Source organism: Nannospalax galili, unplaced genomic scaffold (genome assembly GCF_000622305.1).
Source record: "Nannospalax galili isolate Female #2095 unplaced genomic scaffold, S.galili_v1.0 scaffold517, whole genome shotgun sequence".
NCBI lineage: Eukaryota > Metazoa > Chordata > Mammalia > Rodentia > Spalacidae > Nannospalax > Nannospalax galili.
This window is the reverse complement of record NW_008340098.1, coordinates 684,613-704,242: the sequence shown is the minus strand read 5'-3', so window position 1 is coordinate 704,242 and position 19,630 is coordinate 684,613. Positions and strand designations below refer to the sequence as shown.

General features: G+C 44.1%; 1 protein-coding gene across 3 annotated transcripts in view; it reads right to left on the bottom strand.

The window, feature by feature from the left end:
* Drc1 (dynein regulatory complex subunit 1) overlaps window positions 1–19,630 on the bottom strand; it is a 76,811-nt gene that overhangs the window by 37,242 nt on the left and 19,939 nt on the right. For all 3 annotated transcript variants that reach the window (XR_003849827.1, XM_008835000.3, XM_029564459.1), the window contains exons 3-7: window positions 16,066–16,178; window positions 11,650–11,833; window positions 8,717–8,854; window positions 7,358–7,444; window positions 4,545–4,667 (exon numbers count right to left, since the gene is read on the bottom strand). Coding sequence is in view for 2 of the 3 variants with exons in the window: in XM_008835000.3 (XP_008833222.1) it covers window positions 4,545–4,667; window positions 7,358–7,444; window positions 8,717–8,854; window positions 11,650–11,833; window positions 16,066–16,178 (645 nt within the window). In the remaining variant the exon portion in view is untranslated. The remainder of the gene's footprint in view (window positions 1–4,544; window positions 4,668–7,357; window positions 7,445–8,716; window positions 8,855–11,649; window positions 11,834–16,065; window positions 16,179–19,630) is intronic.

Sequence of the window (19,630 nt, the reverse complement as noted above, 5' to 3'; positions counted from 1 at the left end):
GTGTGTGTGTGTGTGTTTAATCCTCAGAAACCACAGTGGAAGAGAGAACTGACTCGAAAGCTGTCTTTCACTGTGCCACGGTGCACACTACATCATACACATGCACAATAATAAATTTAATTTAATTTAAATTCAAAAACCTTGTGTGTCCTCTGTTTCCTCCTCACCCTGCGAAGAACTGTGGCACCACAGATTCAAACTCCTTTCCCACTCTGAGTGTCTATATCTGCCTGAATCCACATACCCACACTCCACCTCAGTCCATCTCAACAGGAGCAGTCAGGTGTCCCAGACCTTCTGCCTCAATGAATGCCCCACCCCCTTCACCATCTCCCTCTTTTCCAGAATTTTTTACATTCATGTATTGAGTCAAATTTCACTGAGTTAATAGCATCATAAGGAAATTATATATATATATATATATATATATATATATCCCTGTTTAAGACCAACAGCATAAACTTTTTCCACATTATAGAATTAGAAGTTCAGAAACCAGACATTGTGGTGCATGCCTTTAGTCCCAGCACTCAGGAGGCAGAGGCAGGGGGAATCTCTGTGAGATTGAGGCCAGCCTGGTCTACACAGTGAGTGCCAGGCCAGCTGGGGCTATAGGGAGACACTGTCTCAAAAAGACCAAAATAAAAAACAAAAAAATGAAAGAGAAGTTCAGAAAGCCTAACAATAATCATTTTCAGTAAAATCATCTCGTGCCTAGCCCACAATAGTGCTGTCCTCTTGTTCTTATATAGTTGTTTGTTTGCTTGTTTGTCATAGTAAGTGTGTGTGTGTGTGTGTGTGTGTGTGTGTGTGTGTGTGTTTTCCAGGCCAGAAAAGGGCATCAAATCCCTTGGAGCTGAAGTTACAGGTGGTTGTGAGCAACCTAACATAGGTGCTAGGAGTAGGAACAGCTCCAGTCCTCTGGAAGAGCAGTGAGCAGTGAGCAGTAAGCAAGTAAGCTTTTTTTTTTTTTTTTTTTTTTTTTTTTTTTTGTCTTTTTGGGAAAGGGTCGCCCTGTAGCCCCAGCTGGCCTGGAACTTACTATGTGGACCAGGCTAGCCTTGAACTCACAAAGATCCACCTGCATCTGCCTCCCACAGTAAACATTCTTAACCATTGAGCCCTCTCCAGCCCCTAGTCTAGCTCTTGGATACAAAGTTAAATTAAAGAAAGAGTCAAGCATGATGGCACACACCTAAAATCCCAGCACTCAGGAAGCTGAGAAGAAAAGATTTGCAAGTCCAAGGCCAGCCTGGACTACATTCCAAGACCCTGTCTCAAAAAAACACACACAAAAAAACCTAATGAGAATAAGGCAGCAAGATAGTTCAGCAGGTAAAAGTTCCTAGAGTGCAAGCCTGATGACCTGAGTTCAATCCTCAGAACCTATTCAAAGGTGGAAGAAGAAAAGCAACTCCACAAAGGTGTCTTCTGACCTCCACACATGCACATGCACAAGAATGATATTAAGTAACACAAACACAGATAAACAAGCAACGTATGTTCTCCCTCGTTTGCAGTAGTACCAATTCCTTATATGTGAGTATATGTCCTGATATAACACCAGAAACCAGGAAAAATGGAAAATGGAAAAAAAACACGGAGGTGAAGGAAAAGAAAAAACCCAAAAGAGGAAGATAGTAGAGGACAGAGGTTGGGAGGGAGGTGAGTGTTCGGCTGGGAGAGAAGGAGGGGAGACATGCAGGGGGCCATGGTGAGGAGAAGGGAACTCAGGAGAGGGGGAATGGATGGTGGGAGGCAGGTGTTATTAGGGGGAGGGTGGGGAGAATGGGGGCACTTGAACTGGGAGGAAAGAGGGGAGAAGAGAAAGATGAATGGCTCTTGGGGGACTAGGAAAGCCAGAAGGAAATGCGTTGTCTCTGAAACCCCCTGAGAAATGCACATACGGTATCAGGACATTAGTGCATATGTATACCAGGGGGCTGTATAGCAAGGAACACAGTGCCAAACAAGAGAGACCTCCCTTCGAGTGGTTGGTCAGAGTGGCCCAAGAGACTCCAAAAATAACACAGGCTACTGTCAGAGCTTTTGGTTATCTCCCAGAACTGAAAGATAAGACCCTACTGCTAAAGACAGAACATACTTCTGACAAGGACTTGGAACAATGAATAGGAACTGGCCTGAAAACCTTCTACCTGAAGTTTAGCTCTCATAGTTCTAGAGGACACTCTATAAGCTGCTAAGGGAGAAAAATCAATCAATGGTCCAACACAGCTCTAAAGCCTAGTAACCATAACAACCATCACAGACAACTACCTCTATTGGTGCAGTAGTGGCACTGTTATCTGGGGGGTGATCAACAGCTATCTAATTGGACTTAAAGCCCTCTCAATAGGGCTGAATTCATGTGTGGCACTGTAAACACAGCCAAATACATGTGGCTGGAGAGGTCAGCCATGAAAATCCTAGAGAAAATCCTATCTCTGTACAAATGAAATTTCTCTAGACAAAGGAAATTTCTTACCATATGCTAAATGATAGATAAAAAGTAGCTGTATAACGAATAGGGTTGATCAGGAGAAAGCAGAGTTTATTAGCAAAGGAACACAGGGGACAGATTCCCTTCTGGGCAAGGAAAATGTCTGCCCGGGTTGTGAGCTGGGGTCTGGAAAGATGTATTTTTTTTAAAGTTGGGTGGGCTATGGTGGGGGGAGTGGGAGAGCAGGACTGTTAAAATCTGTTCTCTTTAGAGATCAAAGGGGAAGCCTGCTGTGTTGGCCAACAGTGGAGAAGTCTGCTTCTCTTGACTTCAAAGACCAGGGTGCTTATCAGCTCAGTTCCCTTTTCTCAGGAGCTTGAGAAGTCCATGAGACTCTGTTGGTGAGGGGGCAGGGCTATCTGAACCTTAACACTAAATACAGATCCTTATATTTATAGTACACCACTCATCAAAGAAGTTCCTTTTTGCAACAGATGGAGGCTACTACAGAATCCCACAACTGCTCAGACAAAGAGAATATATAAGAGATGCCTAGTCCTAGGTGACATATCTATAGTTGAACCTCTACACCTAAGGCTCATGGATCACAGTGGAATGGAGAATAGAGAGAAAAAAATAGTGCATCCCTCAACTCTCACCATCAAAACATCTTTATACAACAGAGTGTGATACACACAGAAGACCACAACTGGCCAAGTTTTAAAGAATAAGAGATTGCAGAGTGTGTGTCCCTGGATAGGATTTCTATATTAAACCTCTCCCACCTACAGCTTAGGGACCATTGCAGAAAAGGGGTTGTAAAGACTGTAAGAGCCAGGGTTGGTTCATGAACATAGGGAAGCAAAGGCTTTCAGGCCACTGGAGGCTTGCACACATGAACTTGTGGCAATGGTGACATCAAGCATAGGACGCATGCCAACTCAATCAGACAAGAGCCCAGAGTGGAGTGAGGAAAATGGGTGGTGGGCTGGCCCTAGTCTGGGAACTATTAGAAACTGGTTACTACTGTGTGAGGGAGAGTAGATCTTACTTATGATCTCTAGATAGACTGACTAGACTCCAGTGGATGAATTTGCACTGAAGGACATCTGAGTACAAATACTTGACTAGATAGGACTTAACATGTACGGTAGAATACATGTTGGGGGGAACGGTAGAATACTGGTGTAGGGGCATGGATGGGAAAGGGTGTCTAAATATGATTAAGAACTGCTGTATGAAATGTACAAAAGTTCAATAAAAATTTTTAAAAATCATTTCAGGATAAAATAAACATAGTATTCATAAAAAAACAAATTAATAGGTCAGGCATGGTGGCACACACCTTTAATCTCAGCACTTGGGAGGCAGAGACAGGAGGATCTCAGAGTTCGAGGCCAGCCTGGCCTACCAGTGAGTTCCAAGACAGCTGGGTTATAGGGAAACCCTGTCTCAAAATGATCTAGATAAGATAGATGATAGATGATAGATAGATAGATAGATAGATAGATAGATAGATAGATAGATAGATAGATAAAGAGAGAGAGAGAGAGAGAGATAGAATAGATAGATATATAAAGAGAGAGAGAGATAGATGATAGATAGATGATAGAATAGATAGATAGATAGATAGATAGATAGATAGATAGATAGTAAAGAAAGAAAGAAAGAAAGAAAGAAAGAAAGAAAGAAAGAAAGAAAGAAAGAAAGAAAGAAAGAAAGAAAGAAAGAAAGAAAGAAAGACATAGCAAGGCTATTTAGAAAAACTGCAGTCTAACATGATTTTCCACATAGAGCCAGAAATTACTAGTTATGCTTCAATAAATTAGGTGCAGGAATCCAAGCCAGGTGTGGTGGCACACACCTGTGAACCCATCACTTAGAAGCAGAGGCAGGAGTATCAGGTCATCCTTGGCTACACAGAGAGTTCAATACCAGCCAGGCTATATGAGACCTTATCGAAAGAAAACCGAAGAAAGCAGATAATCACTATGCAGTGAATGCATGCCTCTGAGACACTATGGGGAGTGGCTAAGATGACACATTCTGAAGCACTCGCCACCCACCCACCACCCAGACCCCGGGGTGGGGAGCAGCAGAGCACCTGCACGTCCTGCTCCAGCTTGATCTTGATCATGTTGTACTCTTCGCAGTCCCAGGTCCTTTGCTTGTTCAGCTGTTTCTCATAATCCTCCACTTTCTTCATGCGGTTGATGAGGTACTCCAGCTGCAGGCACAGGGAGACAAGGGAATGAGAGACCCTCCGCACGGAGTTCAGTCCTTCAGCTAGCCTGACAAGCATGACACAGGCATGGCTTAGAAGACTCATGGGTAGGGAAGTCTGGAAGCATTCAAAGGCTAAAGCTCCAAGGCTTTGAACTCTCAGACCTCAACTTATTATGCTTAGCAGGATCCTTACCCAACAAGTACAAAGAATTGTTCCAACCAAGAAGTTCAGTTGGGGGCTAGAGAGGTGGCTCAGCAGTTAAGAGCACTGTCTGTTCTTGCAGGTGATCCAGGTTCAGTTCCCAGCACTCACATGACAGCTATCATCCTTAACTCCAGTTCCAGGGAATCTGTCTCCCTCTTCTGGCCTATGTAGACCAAGCTGGCCTTGAACTCACAGAGGTCTGCCTTCCTCTGCCTCCCAAGTGCTGGGATAAAAGGCATGCACCACCACACCTGGCTAAAATAGGTCTTTTTTTTTTTTTTAGTCTTTCTGTAGCCCCAGCTGGCCTGGTATTCACATGTAGACTAGGTTGGCCTTGAACTCACAGAGGTCTGCCTTCCTCTGCCTCCCAAGTGCTGGGATAAAAAGCATACACCCCCCCACCCCTGTAAAAAAGATCTTTTTTTTTTTTTTAGTCTTTCTGTAGCCCCAGCTGGCCTGGTATTCACATGTAGACTAGGTTGGCCTTGAACTCACAGAGGTCTGCCTTCCTCTGCCTCCCAAGTGCTGGGATAAAAAGCATACACCCCCCCACCCCTGTAAAAAAGATCTTTTTTTTTTTTTTAGTCTTTCTGTAGCCCCAGCTGGCCTGGTATTCACATGTAGACTAGGTTGGCCTTGAACTCACAGAGGTCTGCCTTCCTCTGCCTCCCAAGTGCTGGGATAAAAAGCATACACCCCCCCACCCCTGTAAAAAAGATCTTTTTTTTTTTTTTAGTCTTTCTGTAGCCCCAGCTGGCCTGGTATTCACATGTAGACTAGGTTGGCCTTGAACTCACAGAGGTCTGCCTTCCTCTGCCTCCCAAGTGCTGGGATAAAAAGCATACACCCCCCCACCCCTGTAAAAAAGATCTTTTTTTTTTTTTTAGTCTTTCTGTAGCCCCAGCTGGCCTGGTATTCACATGTAGACTAGGTTGGCCTTGAACTCACAGAGGTCTGCCTTCCTCTGCCTCCCAAGTGCTGGGATAAAAAGCATACACCCCCCCACCCCTGTAAAAAAGATCTTTTTTTTTTTTTTAGTCTTTCTGTAGCCCCAGCTGGCCTGGTATTCACATGTAGACTAGGTTGGCCTTGAACTCACAGAGGTCTGCCTTCCTCTGCCTCCCAAGTGCTGGGATAAAAGGCATGCACCACCACACCTGGCTAAAATAGGTCTTTTTTTTTTTTTTAAAGAAGTTAAACATAGCCTATAATCTAGCCTTTATACTTCTAAAAAAAATTCCCACCAGGGGTCTTAGTCAAGTCGCTTCCTTTTTTATACACCTCTGAAATAAAGTGATATGATACTCTCACACTGTTTCTTTTGGTTTTTGTTTTTCAGACAGGGTCTCACTATGTAGCACCTGCTGGCCTGGATTTGCTATGTAGACCAAGGTATCCTCAGACTCACAGAGATCCATCTGCCTCTGCTTCCTGAGTACTAGAATTAAAGGCATGCATCACCTTTTTAAGATAAGTCTTAAAATTGTGTGCGGTGGCACACCTCTGTAATGTCAGTAATCAAGAGGCAGAGGCAGGAAAATTGCTGTTCAAAGATAGCCTGCTCTACATAGTAAGCTCCGAGCAAGTCAGGGCTGCATAGTGAGATCCAATCTCAATAATAATAATAATAATAATAATAATAAAATGTTGCTTTTTGTTGCTGTGATAAAACAGTGATCAAAACCAGCTTGGGGAGGAAAGGGTTTATTTCAGCTTTTAGGTTGTGGCCCATCACCAAGGGAAGCCAAGGCAGGAGCTCAAGGCAGGAACCTGGAGGCAGGAACTGAAGCAGAGACCATAGAGGAATGCTGCTTACTGGCTTGCTCCCTGACTTGCTCAGTTATTTTTTATTCATCTCAGACCCACCTGCCCAGGGATGGTACCACTTACAGTGGGCTGGGCCCACTGGAAAGAAGGAAAGGAGGAAGGGAGGAAGGAAGGAAAGAAGGAAGAAGGAAGGAAGGAAGGAAGGAAGGAAGGAAGGAAGGAAAGAAGACAAAAAAATTGCTTTTTAAAACTTTTTTAAAATATTTATTTTTATTTTATGTGTAGGAGTATATTGCCTGCATGTATGTAAGTGCATCCATGTCATGCAATGTCTGTGGAAGTCAAAAGAGGTTGTCAGATCCCCTGGAACTGGAATTGCAGATGGTTGTTAGCTTCCATGTGGGTGCTGGGAACTGAATCTGGATCCTCTGCAGGAGCAGCCAGTGCTCTTAACTGCTGAGCCATTTCCCCAGTCCCCAAAAATTGCTTTCTTGGGCCACAAATTCAATATGACAAGACCATGAAAAACCACAGCAAGCTGCAAAATTGGTACTCATCCATCAGAGACACCCTGTCTTCAAGACCACGCCTGATTATGAAGTGAAAAAATGAACACAGAAGTCCCACCCAAGGTGCAGCAGACTCACAGCTCAGCCACTGCCAATACCACCCATGAGTCCGAAGGTTGCCCAGAACACCCCCACCCATCAGCCTTTTACCTCCTTGGCATTGTGAGCCTGCAGCGCATGCTCCCATTTCTTCTTATTGCTAGTCAACAGCTCTTGTCGTTCCAACTCAAAGGCTTTCTACAACCAAAACAGGAAAAGGCCCTTGAGTCTGCTTCCATTAGGGAGGCCCCACCAGTATCAAAGAATGTTTAGGTAATCACACAAGTGCCTAGTCACATAGACAAAGTCATGGATAAAGTCACATACACACTTGCCAAATTTCATGTGGTCAATGAAAGCATTAATGGAAGGCTAATGAAAGAGTTGTATGGAAGTTAGCACATGCACACTACTTGGAAATTTAGAGAGGATGTGTGCCAAAAGTCCCAAAGTTCAGTCAATGTCAGCGGTAGGGAGCTGGAGGCAGAGAAGTGCTCTGGTTGGCAGTCACAAGAAAAACCTTAGCACGTACTTCAACCTTGGCTATGATGAAGCAATGCCATGGCTGCACTCCCATGAAGTAAAGGCAGCATGGGATTGCAGGAGTGAAGTCTGTGACAATCCAGACAGATGCTGGCCCTCTTGTCTCTTCCACTTTAGGAAGAACTAAAGCCCAATCTCAGTCTTGAATATGTCATTCAAATCTGAAGTACAGATTCCTGAATCCTATTTGGCACTCCCTGTCCCCATTCCCACCCTAACTGCCATAGATACAAAAATGGTTCCCATTTGCTTGTGGTTCTGGAACACAAACCTCCCCCAGTCTCTGTGGTTCATCTTGATTGCCAACTTAGTTGAACTGAGAGGCATCTAGGAGATAATTTAAGCACACCTCTTGGTGTGTCTGAGAGGGCATTTCCAGAAATTAACTGGAAGACTGGCCCTGAATATGGGTGGCACATGAAGCTGGGACTCTGAACAGAATAAGCTGAGGGTCTGGATGAGAAAGGGAGGGAAGCCCCTTAGGCCAGGCATAGTCCTCTCTGCTTCCCAGCCTCCATGATGTGAGCTCCTCTGCCTCACCACACCCTCTCCCTCATGATGAGCTGAAATGTCTAAAACCATGAGCAAAAATGTTTTCCCTGTTGTTTTGTTGAGTTATTTGTCACAGCCGTGGAAACTGACTATACACACCCACCCCACCTTACTGTCTTTCATAGTGTTTATTAGCACCAGTTAAATTCTATACTTAGGAATTCACACATTTAATTCTAGCCTGAGTACAAGCTCCAATGGGGGCTTTTTTTTTTTTCATGGCTGTCTCCCCTATCCCTGAAGCAGTGCCTGGCATATAGTAGACACATAATGATGACAGAGACATCAACGCCCCTCCTTAGATCTCTGGGACAGAGGCAGCCCTCCTCCCAGGGCCTCCAGAATGTGGAAACTAGACTCTTCTCATGCCCTCACCTCAATGTGGTAGAGCTCCTGCCGGAAGTTCTTCATCACATTCTTCACTTGCTCTTCCATCCTCTCCAGAAGCAAGCTGATATCATCTGACTGTTTCTTCAAGTCCTTCACATACTGGTCGTCCTTTATTTTTAACTCCTTGAGAAGGACACAGTCAGAGTCAGTCAGAAGCTGAGACAGAAGAGGGTCTAAGCAGAGCCACTCTGACCTCCTCTCATCAGAATCTATAAATACTGGGATGAGGTCAGGTATAATGGCACATGCCTGAAATCCCTGTAATCAGGAGGTTGAGATAAGAAAATTGTGAGTGTGAGGTCAGCCTGGATTACATAAGGAGTTCAAGGTTCAAAGCCAGCCTGGACTACATAGCAAGACCTTGTCTCAAAAACAAAACAAACAAATAAACAAAAAAAAAGCAGCATGGTGGTGCACATCTTTAACCCCAGTGCTCAGGAGACCCAGGCAGGAAGTGCATGCCAGGCAAACACTCTACCATTACCTATATCCCTAGCCTCAGTGAGTTCCAGATCAGTCTGGTCTACATAGTGAGTTCCAGGACCATCAAGGCTACACAGTAAGACCCTGTCTTTAAAAAGGGGTGGGGGCAGCTGGAGAGATGGCTCAGCAGTTAAGAGCATTGGCTATCCTGCAGAGGACCTGGGTTTGGTTCCCAGCACCTATATGGCAGCTAACAACCATCTGTAACTCCAGTTCCAGGTGATCCAACACCCTCTTCTGACCTCCGAGGGCATTGCATGACATGGGTGCACTTACACACATGTTGGCTCATACACATAAAATAAAAACAATAAAATATTTTATAAAGGACAAAAATATGGTCCTAGGTGTGGTTTGCACACCCATGGTCCAAGTGCTCAGGAGGCTGAGGTGGGAGGTAAGATGTCCAGTTTGAAACTTGCCTAGACTGCACTGTGAGACTCTACCTCAAAAACAGAAAAAGAAAAAAGAAAAGAAAGAAAAAAAATAGATGGGCTAATGGAACAAAACAGAGTGCCCGGTAACAAGGTAAAATGACGGTTAGTTAGTTAGTCAGTCAGTCAGTTAGCTAGTTAGTTAGTCAGTCAGTCAGTCAGTTAGCTAGTTAGTATTTAGTTAGTTAGTTTTGAGACGAGGTCTTGTTATGCAGCTCAGGCTGGCCTCAGCCTCCTGAGTGCTAGGATTATAAGTATGAGCCACTATGTCTGGCTGAAACTGCTTTTCTCAAGTATGTATGTCAAGAGGAATTATTGGTTGATTAGTGCTGGGGACTGAACTCAGAGCCTTGTGCATGCTAGGCAATCCCTCTGCCATTGAACTACATCCCAGGCAAATGATTTTTCAAACTGTCTACACTATAGAGAAAGTTCTTTTTTTTTTTTAATGGGGAAAGTTCTTTAAAGAAATGTTATTAGGGGCTGGAGAGATGGCTCAGCAGTTAAGAACACTGGTTGTTCTTGCAGAAGGCACAGGTTCAAATCCCAGCACTCACATGGTGTCTACCAACCGTCCATAACTCCAGTTCCAGGGGATCTGATGCCCTCTTCTGTCCTCCGTGGGTACTGCATGATACTGGTGCACTTACACATATGCAGGTATTAACATTCAAACGCATAAAATTCACTTGACCTAGAGGGCCTTAACAGGGATGAAAGAGTATATGGGTTCCAGTGGGGGGGCTATAGGAGGGTGCCAGTGGGGACAGGGATATAAAGATGATGAAGATAGATTGAGATGTTCTGTGTGAAATACACAAAAATTCAATAAAAACTAAATAAATAAATAAATAAATAAATAAATAAATAAATAAATAAAAAGAAATGTTATTGGGCTGAGTGTAATGGCATACACCTTTAATCCCAGCACTCAGGAGGCAAAGGCAGGCAGATCTCTGTGAGATCAAGGCCAGCCTGGTCTACATAGCAAGCTCCAGTCCAGCTGGAACTACAGGAAGACCCTGTCTCAAAAAAAAAAAAAAAAAAAAAAAAAAAAAAAAAAAAAAAAAAAAAAAAAAAAAAAAAAAAAAAAAAAAAGAAAGAAAAGAAAAGAAAGAAAGGAAAACAAAAGAAATGTTGGGGCCAGAGATTCAGCTTGTTTAGTAAAATGCTTGTCTAGCAAGAAGTTGGCCCTGGATTTGAGTCACAGCACCGCATAAACAGAGCATGTTAGTGTATCCCTGTAATCCTGGTACTTGGGAAGTAGAGGCAGGAGAATCAGAAGTTCAGGGTCATTCTCAATTACATAGTGAGTTCAAGGCCAACCTGGGCTACATGAGACTATCTCCAAAAATGTAAAGTACAAAAGAGAGAAGCATTGGAATAACCAGATATTCACATGTAAAATATGAAATGTCAGCTATACCAGACACAAAATTAACTCAAATGGAATAGAAACCCATATATAAAGCCTAAAACTCCTGGAGGAAAGAAGAAAAACCCTGGGTCAATGGATCTGCAGGGAAAGAAAAATCAAAACTAGTCAAATGGGGCTACACCAGGCTACAAACCTGAAGTCTAAAGAAACAACTGATAGAGTAAAAGGGAGTCACAGAGAATGAGGGACCAGAGCTGGAGACCATCCATCTGAATGGTGTTAACACGTCGAATGCATGAACAGAACTTCAACTCAACATAAAAAAATCAGGTGGCACATTCCTATAATCTGTTTCTCTCCAATAGTCTCATCTGACCTTGAACCTATACTCCCTCTGCCTCAGCCTCCCAGGTGCTGGGATTATAGATTTATACCACCATTCCTGGCTTGAATTGTGCCACCTGCCACACTCTAGGTAACACAGTAAGGCAGGAAAAGCCAACTGAGGCCCCAGGTCTATTTCCAGCCAACTCCTCCAGGCCTAGACGGAGACACTGGCCGAGGCCCCAGGTCTATCCCAGACCAACCCCTCCAGGCCTGGATGGAGGCCAGCCAGCTCTTGCCTGCTGCAGTTCATTGATGAGCTTGTTCTTGTCTTCAATGAGCCCAGCACAGTGTAGCTGCTGGTTGTTGAGCATTTCCCACAGTTCCTGGGGGATCCGCTTCTGTCTGCCCTCCTCCCACTTCATGGTGATTTCATCAAATTTGTCCTGGCTGGTCTTGACTTCATTCTCCAGCTTCTCAAGTCTGCAAATAAAAACAAGTCAGCGTCTAGATTCTGCCTTCCAGAGGTGCAGACAGGTTCCCCTGGCCCACAACAGGGTCCGTGGTCCAGCTGCTTCCCTAGGACACTCACCCAGAGCCAAACTAAACACTGGGGGAAGCTACTTTTAGGTTAAAATTTGAATTTATCTGTTTATTTATTTGGGGGTACACACATGCCATGATATGCATGTAGAGACCAGAGGACAACTTACAGAAGTCAGTTCTCTCTTTCCAACATGTGGATCCTAGGAATCAAACTCAGGTTGTCAGGCTTGGCAGCAAGTACTTTTACCAGCTGAGCGATCTCACAGGCCCTACTTTCAGCTTAATGCTTGACCATAAGTAACCTAAATCAAGTACCTGCTGAAAAAATACCAACAGCAAGTATTCTCTTGACAAGAACAGACCCTTTCTGAAGCACGGACTACCATGTTCTTACATGTCTCTCTTTCCCTCTCTTAATGCCTATGCTCAAATCTATACTGAAACCTGTGATGGTTAATCTTTTTGTTTTATTTTTATTTTATATGTATGAGTGGTTTTGCCTACATGTATGTAAATGCACCTATGTGCAAAGCCTGCAGAGGCAAGAAGGCGGCATTGAATCCTCTGGAACTGCAGTTATTAGATGTGGTTAGCCACCATGTGGGTGCTGAGACTCAAACGTGGGTACTCTGCAAGAGCATCTAATGCTTTTACCCACTGAGCCATCTCTCTAGCCTCATATGATGGTTAAACCTTGATTGTCAACGTGATAAGATTTAGAATCACCATAGAAAGAAAACCTCTGAGCATGTCTATGAGGGAGTGTCTAGATTAAATTAAATGAGATGAGAAGACCTATCCTAAATATGGGCAGCACCATTGCAAGGGTTGAAGTCCTGGACTGACTAAAAAGGAGAAAGTGAGCTGAGCACCAGCCCTCATCTCTTTCTTTGCGACTGTAGGTGCAGTGTGACCAGCTGCCTCACACTCCAGCTACCATGATTACCCCACCATAATAGACTGCACCCTCAGACTGTGAGCCAAAATAAACCCTTCCTTCTTTGGTTTTTTTTAAAAATATTTTATTTATTATTTTATGTGTATGAGTGTATTGCTTGCATGTATGTGAATGCACCTATGTGTGCAATGCCACAGAGGTCAGAAGAGGCCTTCAGATTCCCCCTGGAACTGGAGTTAAGGATGGTTTGTAGCTGCCATGTGGGTGCTGGGAATCGAACCCAGGTCCTCTGCAAAAGCAGTTAGTGCTCCTAACCACTGAGCCATCTCTCCAGCCCCTTGTTTTTGTTTTGTTTGCTTATTTTGAGACAGAATCTCACTATGTAGCCCTAAGACCAGGACGGCCTCAAATTCACAGAGATCCACCTGCCTCTGCTTTCACCACTATGCCTGATGTGCTGGATAGCTTTATTATCAACTTGACACACCTGGGTTGAGGAAGCCTCAATTGGGGAATTTCCTCCACATGACTGACCTGTCGCCATGTCTGATGGGCATCTTCTTGATTATTGAGTGATATGGGAGGGCCCAGCCCACTGAGGGTGGTGCCACCCCTAGGCAGGTGGGCCTGTGTTGCATAAGAAAGCAAGCTGAGCAGGGGCCAGGGGAGCAAGCCAGTAAGCAGGGTTCCTCCATAGCCTGTGCTGTAGCTCCTGCTTCCAGGTTCCTGCCCTGAGTTCCTACCTTGGGCTCCCTGATGAACTGTGGCCCGGGAGATGTAAGCTGAATAAACTCTTTCCTCCCCAAGTTGGTAGAGGTCAGAGTGTTTTGTCACAGGAATGGAGAAACAAACTAGGACACCTGGCCTAATCCTTCTTTAACCTGGTTTTGTCAGGTGTTTTGTCAAAGCATCAAGGCAAGTAACTAATACAAAATCTTTTCTTAAGAAACTCCAATTTTGCTTTAAAAAATACAGGTCAACATTAAAGCTAAACTTACACACACATCAAGTCAACTGGTCAGGTACTTCTGAGTGAGATGGAGACCACTACAGTTATCACACATAGATGAGGTTCAGATCCTGACTTTGCTATAAATAGACTCAAGACATATCGCTTAACCTCTGCAAGCCTCACTTTCTTCATTTGTGCAATGGAGAGGATGAAACTGCCCACCTCAGTGACCTGTGTGCATCTATTGTTAGGATTAATAAAATGACTCCCAGCAGCTGGCTACCATGTACCTAAATTCTTGTAATTTGAGAGCATCTCAGCTTTAGTCCAAGCTGGCCTGGAACTCACTATGTACTCCCCCAGGCTAACTTCAAATGTAAGGCTATCCTCCTACCTCAACCTCACAAGTACTGGGATAACAGGCATGAGCCAACATACCTGCCTCTTAAATTCTTATTCTCTTTTTTAATATTTGATTTATTATTTTTATTTTATGTGTATGAGTGTATTGCCTGCATGTGTGTAAGTGTGCCCATGTCATGCAAAGCCTACAGAGGTCAGAGAGGGTGTCAGAACCCCTGGAACTGGAGTTAAGGATGGTTTTTAGCTGCCATGTGGGTGCTGGGAATTGAACCCAGGTCCTCTGGGAGAGCAGTGAGTGTTCTTAACCACTGAGCCATCTCTCCAACCCCCAAATTCTTGTTCTCTTAATTAACAGCATGGCCTCAGGTATCCAGCCCCTCCTCCCCCAGTAGACTAATGGAATGCACAAACCAGGAAAATCTACCATCAGTAACAGAGAACTGGGAGAACCTTTTCAAAATTCCAAAGAAGCCTTGTGATGGAGTACACATGGATGCAGTGAGGAAGAGGGCATCAGAGCTGAGATGAGAGCCCTTCTGAAAATGGAAGCTGTGACCACACCCATGAATGCCTCCTAATATTAACAGACTATACTTCTGCATGATTGTCACCAAACAAGAGCATAAACTCCAGGACTGGAGAAATGGTTCAGCAGTTAAAAACACTGGCTTCTCCTCCAGAGGACATGAGTTTGGTTCCCAGCACCCACATGGCAGCTAATAATCATCCATAACTCTATAACCCACATGACAGTTAACAACCATTCATAATTCTAGTTTCAGGGGATCCAATGCCTTCTTCTGGCCTCCATGGGCACTGCATGCAGGTCACACAAAATACTCTTACATATAAAATAAAATATTTTAAAAAGCACAAACTCCTTTAATGACAGAAGCCACAACTTAAATTATATGATCCCCTCTCTTTTTCTATTTTCATCCCCCACCCCACCATCCAAGCTAGGGCACACGACAGCACCTATTACAATTTTTCTTTTCTTTTTAAAAGTATGTTACCGCATTTATATGTAACACTGAGTTGTCTGTGGGTCTGGCCATTTGGCCGATTTAAAGTGTGTCTTCTCCGTTTATCTATTCAGTTTCACACACACACATGCACACCCATCCATCTTCACGGCAGTGAGACTAGTCCTCCAAACCCCAGCCATAGCAACTCCATCATGCAGCAAGACCGCATTTAACGGTTCTACGTGCTAGGATTCAGCAAAACAAGCCATCCTGCCTATGGTCGGATGCTGTTTACCAAGACCAGCAGAATCCCAAATAAGAGCAAGAAAACAAGGTATAACATAAAAATCAGTTTCCCAGAGTGTGGTTTTGTCTGCTTCCTACGAGCCTGTAGTCGCATCTGCAGATGGGACACTAGGGGGCGCTCCGAGCCCAGGTTTGCATCACTTCCGCGGTACATTTAGAACCATATAAAATAGAAGTTTGGTTGACCGGGGTATGGTGACTTCAGGTTTGGTGACTTCTGTTGTCATCCGCCTTCTGTCAGCAACTCCTGGTAAGCCCATCAAGCTGCACTTGCCTGAGTCATTCTTGGGGCTGGCGGCTACATCTGAGTAGTTCATGCCACTCACTCCCAAGTGCACGCCTCTGCCTGAAAAGCGCGCTCCTCAGCAGCTCAACCTCCCACTTGTCCTTTACAGCCCAACCCCAAAGCCTGGGTTTTCTCTGATCTCTGCAGAGACACCCAAACGCTTCCGTGTGTGTGTGTGTGTGTGTGTGTGTGTGTGTGTGTGTGTGTGTGTCCACAACTCCTCACACGTACCTTGGCACACTTGAGGAAGGGAGGGAGAAGGCGGGACAATAGGAAAGAAAGAAGAGGCTGGATTCACAATGACCAAGAACAAGATCCATGAGACTAAATTGGACAGTTGGCTTTCCAAGGATTGAGGAAACTTCATATCTTCCAGAACACAGAGCAGGACCTCACCTCTGGCGCTTTACCTCCTCTTCTTCGATTCTCCTGTGGATCTCTCTAATGTCTGTGGCCACCTGGATATTTGTCACCAACTCAGTGCCACAGAGAAGTAATTTAGTCAATTTCTGAAAAACAGAGAGATGAGAATTGGTAAATCTAGAACATTCTGTAAAGAATTTTGAGGACTGGTGAGACAGCTCATGGGGTAAAAGGCACTTGGCTGTGACCTATACACACACACACACACACACACACACACACACACACATACACACACAGAGGCTGTTTGGGCTACAGAATGAATTCAAAACCAGCTTGAACAACGTAGTGAGACACTGTCTCAAAATAAAAAAGTATAACCAGGACCAGCTGATATGGCAGTGGATAAAGGTGCTTGCCACACAAGCCTGGTGACCTGGGCTCAGTTCCTGGAACCCATGCAAAGGGGAAAGAGAGAAGGGAAAGAGAGAATCAGCTACACAAAGTTCTCAAACCTCCACTCACACACTCTCATCATCATCATGTACACACATGCACACAATTTTTTTTAAGTAAAAAGAAGGCTAAGGACATAGCTCAGTGGGAGAGCACCTGCCTAGCAAGTACAAGGCCCCAGCTTCAAACCTTAATACCAAAAAAAAAGAGAGGAAAAAGAAAGAGAAAAAAGAAAAAAGGAAGGAAGAAGAGAATAAAATTTGAGCCCTACCTTACAATATAGAAAAAATTATGCCCAAGTGGATTACAGACCAAAACACAACTAGTAGAACAATAAACCTTTGAGAGAGGAAAAAGGAAACAGAATATCCTCATATATGGGAGTCTCCAAATACTAAACATGGCACAAAAAGAATTGCCATTTAAAAAAAACATAGTCAGGCGTGGTGTTACAGGCCTTTCATCCCAGCACTCAGGAGGCAGAGGATCTTTGTGAGTTCAAGGCCAGCCTGGTCTACATAGTGAGTTCCAGTACATAGTGAGTTCCAGGCCAGGTGGGGCTACAGGGAGACCCTGTCTCAAAAAGACCAAAAAAAATAAAAAAAAGACCTAAATAAATTAAGTAAATAAATAAATTAATAATAATAATAATAATAATAATAATAATAATAATAATTGAGCAAGGCCTGTAATCCTAGCACTTGGAAGGCATGAGGATCTCTGTGAGCTCGAGCCAGCCTGGAATATGTAGCAAGCTCCAGGCCGGCCAGGTCTATATCATGAAATCCTGTTTGTTTTTTAAAAGGTCTGGGACTAGAGAGATGGCTCAGAGGTTAAGAGTACTTACTGCTCTTGCAGAGGTCCTGGGTTTGATTCCCAGTACCACATAGCTGCTCATACCCACCTGTAACTCCAGTTCTAGGGGATCAGAAGCCCTTTTCTGTTTTCCACAGGCTCCTGCATGCATGTGGTACACATACAAACACTCAAGCATACACACATACACAAAATTAAATATTTTCATTTAAAAAAATTTTTATTTTATGTGTATGACTATTTTGCCTCAATGTATGTAAGTGCATGCAATGCCCTTGGAGGACAGAAAAGGGAACTGGATCCCCTGGAACTAAAGTTATGGACTGTTGTTAGCCACCATCATGTGGGTGCTGGGAATGAAACCTGCATCCTCTGCAAGAGCAGCCCCTTTTTTGTTTTGTTCTGGTTGGGTTTGGTTTGTTTTTTTTTTTTTTTTTTTTTTTTTTTTTTTTAAAAAAAGGGCCCCCTGTAGCCCCCGCTGGCCTGGAACTCACTATGTAGACCAAGCTGGTCTTGAACTCACAGAGATCCATCTGCCTCTGCCTCCCCAGTGCTGGGACTAAAGGTGTGTGCCAACACACCCTGCCCCACGTACTTTTAAATCCCACTTATTTTTGTAAGGCTCAGCTCAGGTTCCTCTTTATAAACCCTCTCCTGACCAGGCCAGTTGGTGAGAATTTTCCACAGCTCAACTCATACTGTGTCACTGTTCATTTCCTCCAGCACTTAATTAAATGTAATATTTTGCCAGTTCTACTTAGCTATTTTGAAATGTCGCTCATCCTTCTCACATCTCTTTTTCCAAGTCCTCTATTAAATTATCCCAGGAGGGGCTGGAAAGATGGCTCATTGGGTAAAGGCATTTGCCACCAAGACTGATGACCTGAGTTAGATCTCTGGGCTCCACATGGTAGAAGGAGAGAACTGACACCTGGAAACTTGTCCTCTGACCTCCACACATATGCCATTGCATTCACACACACACACACACACACACACACACACACACACCCTTAATTAACTAATTAATTTGTTTATTTTAAAACTATTCCAGGATCCCCGTGCTGGTCTTGAACTCCTATGCTCAAGTGATCCACCTGCCTCAGCCTCCTGAGTAGCTGGGACTACAGGCAAGCAGTCCCACACCCAACAATGATTTTCTTTTCTCTGTTTATTCATTGGAACACTTGCAAGCATGACTCCAGGGCTATGAAAAGAGCTTATGACCTCATTAGGAAAACTGCATGCCCATACATCTGAAAAGTCTTCAAAGCTGAAAACTAAAATGAAATGAACCATATAGAGAAGTACTCATTGTATGGATTAAAGTTCAGCCTGAGCTGAGCAAGAACCTAGGAGGAACCGGGATCTGAACTGATATTGAAGGACGGGAAGTTGGCCTGATGAGAGAAGAGGAAAAGAGAGATGGAGGTTTGACCAAAGGCCCAGTGTAAGGAGGAGGTGAATGGGTAGATCAGCCAAAGAAGGCCCAAATCTGGGAACAGTGAAAGGGAGATCGGAAAGTTAAGAGAACAGAGTAGGTAGGCATGGTAGTGAGCACCTACAGTCCACTCAGGAAGCTGTCTTGGGAGGATTGCTTCAGTGGGAGTTCGAGACCAGCCCCAGCAACATAGTGAGGGCCTGTCTCAACAACAAAAAGGACTAGGGAGACAGCTCAGATAGTCAAGTGCTTCCTACACAAACATGAGGACCTAATTCAATAGCCAGAGCCCACATAGACATCCAAGCATAGCTGGGCGTGGTTGTGCCTGCTTTTAATCCCAGTACTCAAGAGACATAGAGGGATCATCGTAAATGTGAGGCTAGCCTTGTCTACATAGTGAGCTCCAGGCTAGCCAGGGTATACAGTGAGACCCTGTCTCATTTTTTAAAAAAAATCAAGGCATGGTGACAGACACATATAGTTTTAGCACTGGGGAGGCAGAGAAGAAAGGATCCTTGGAGCTTGCTGAATTAGTAAGCCCATGTTCAGGTTCAGTGAGAGACCCTGTCTCAACAAATAAGATAGAGAGTGACAGAGGAAGACACATGACATTGACTTCTGGCCTACACACACACACACACACACACACACACACACACACACAGCTGGAAAAGATGCAAAGGCCTGAGAAGTCAGACTAAGACTTCCAAACTACCTATCAACAAAGTATGACCATTAACAGTGCATCAGCAGAGATGTGGCAGCAGAGACATATGAACCAATCTGTTTTTTGTTTTTGTTTTCTTTCTTTTTTCCTCATGTAAATGTGTATGTGATGTGCATGCATGTGTATATGTGTGTTCACATGCATGGCAGCATACC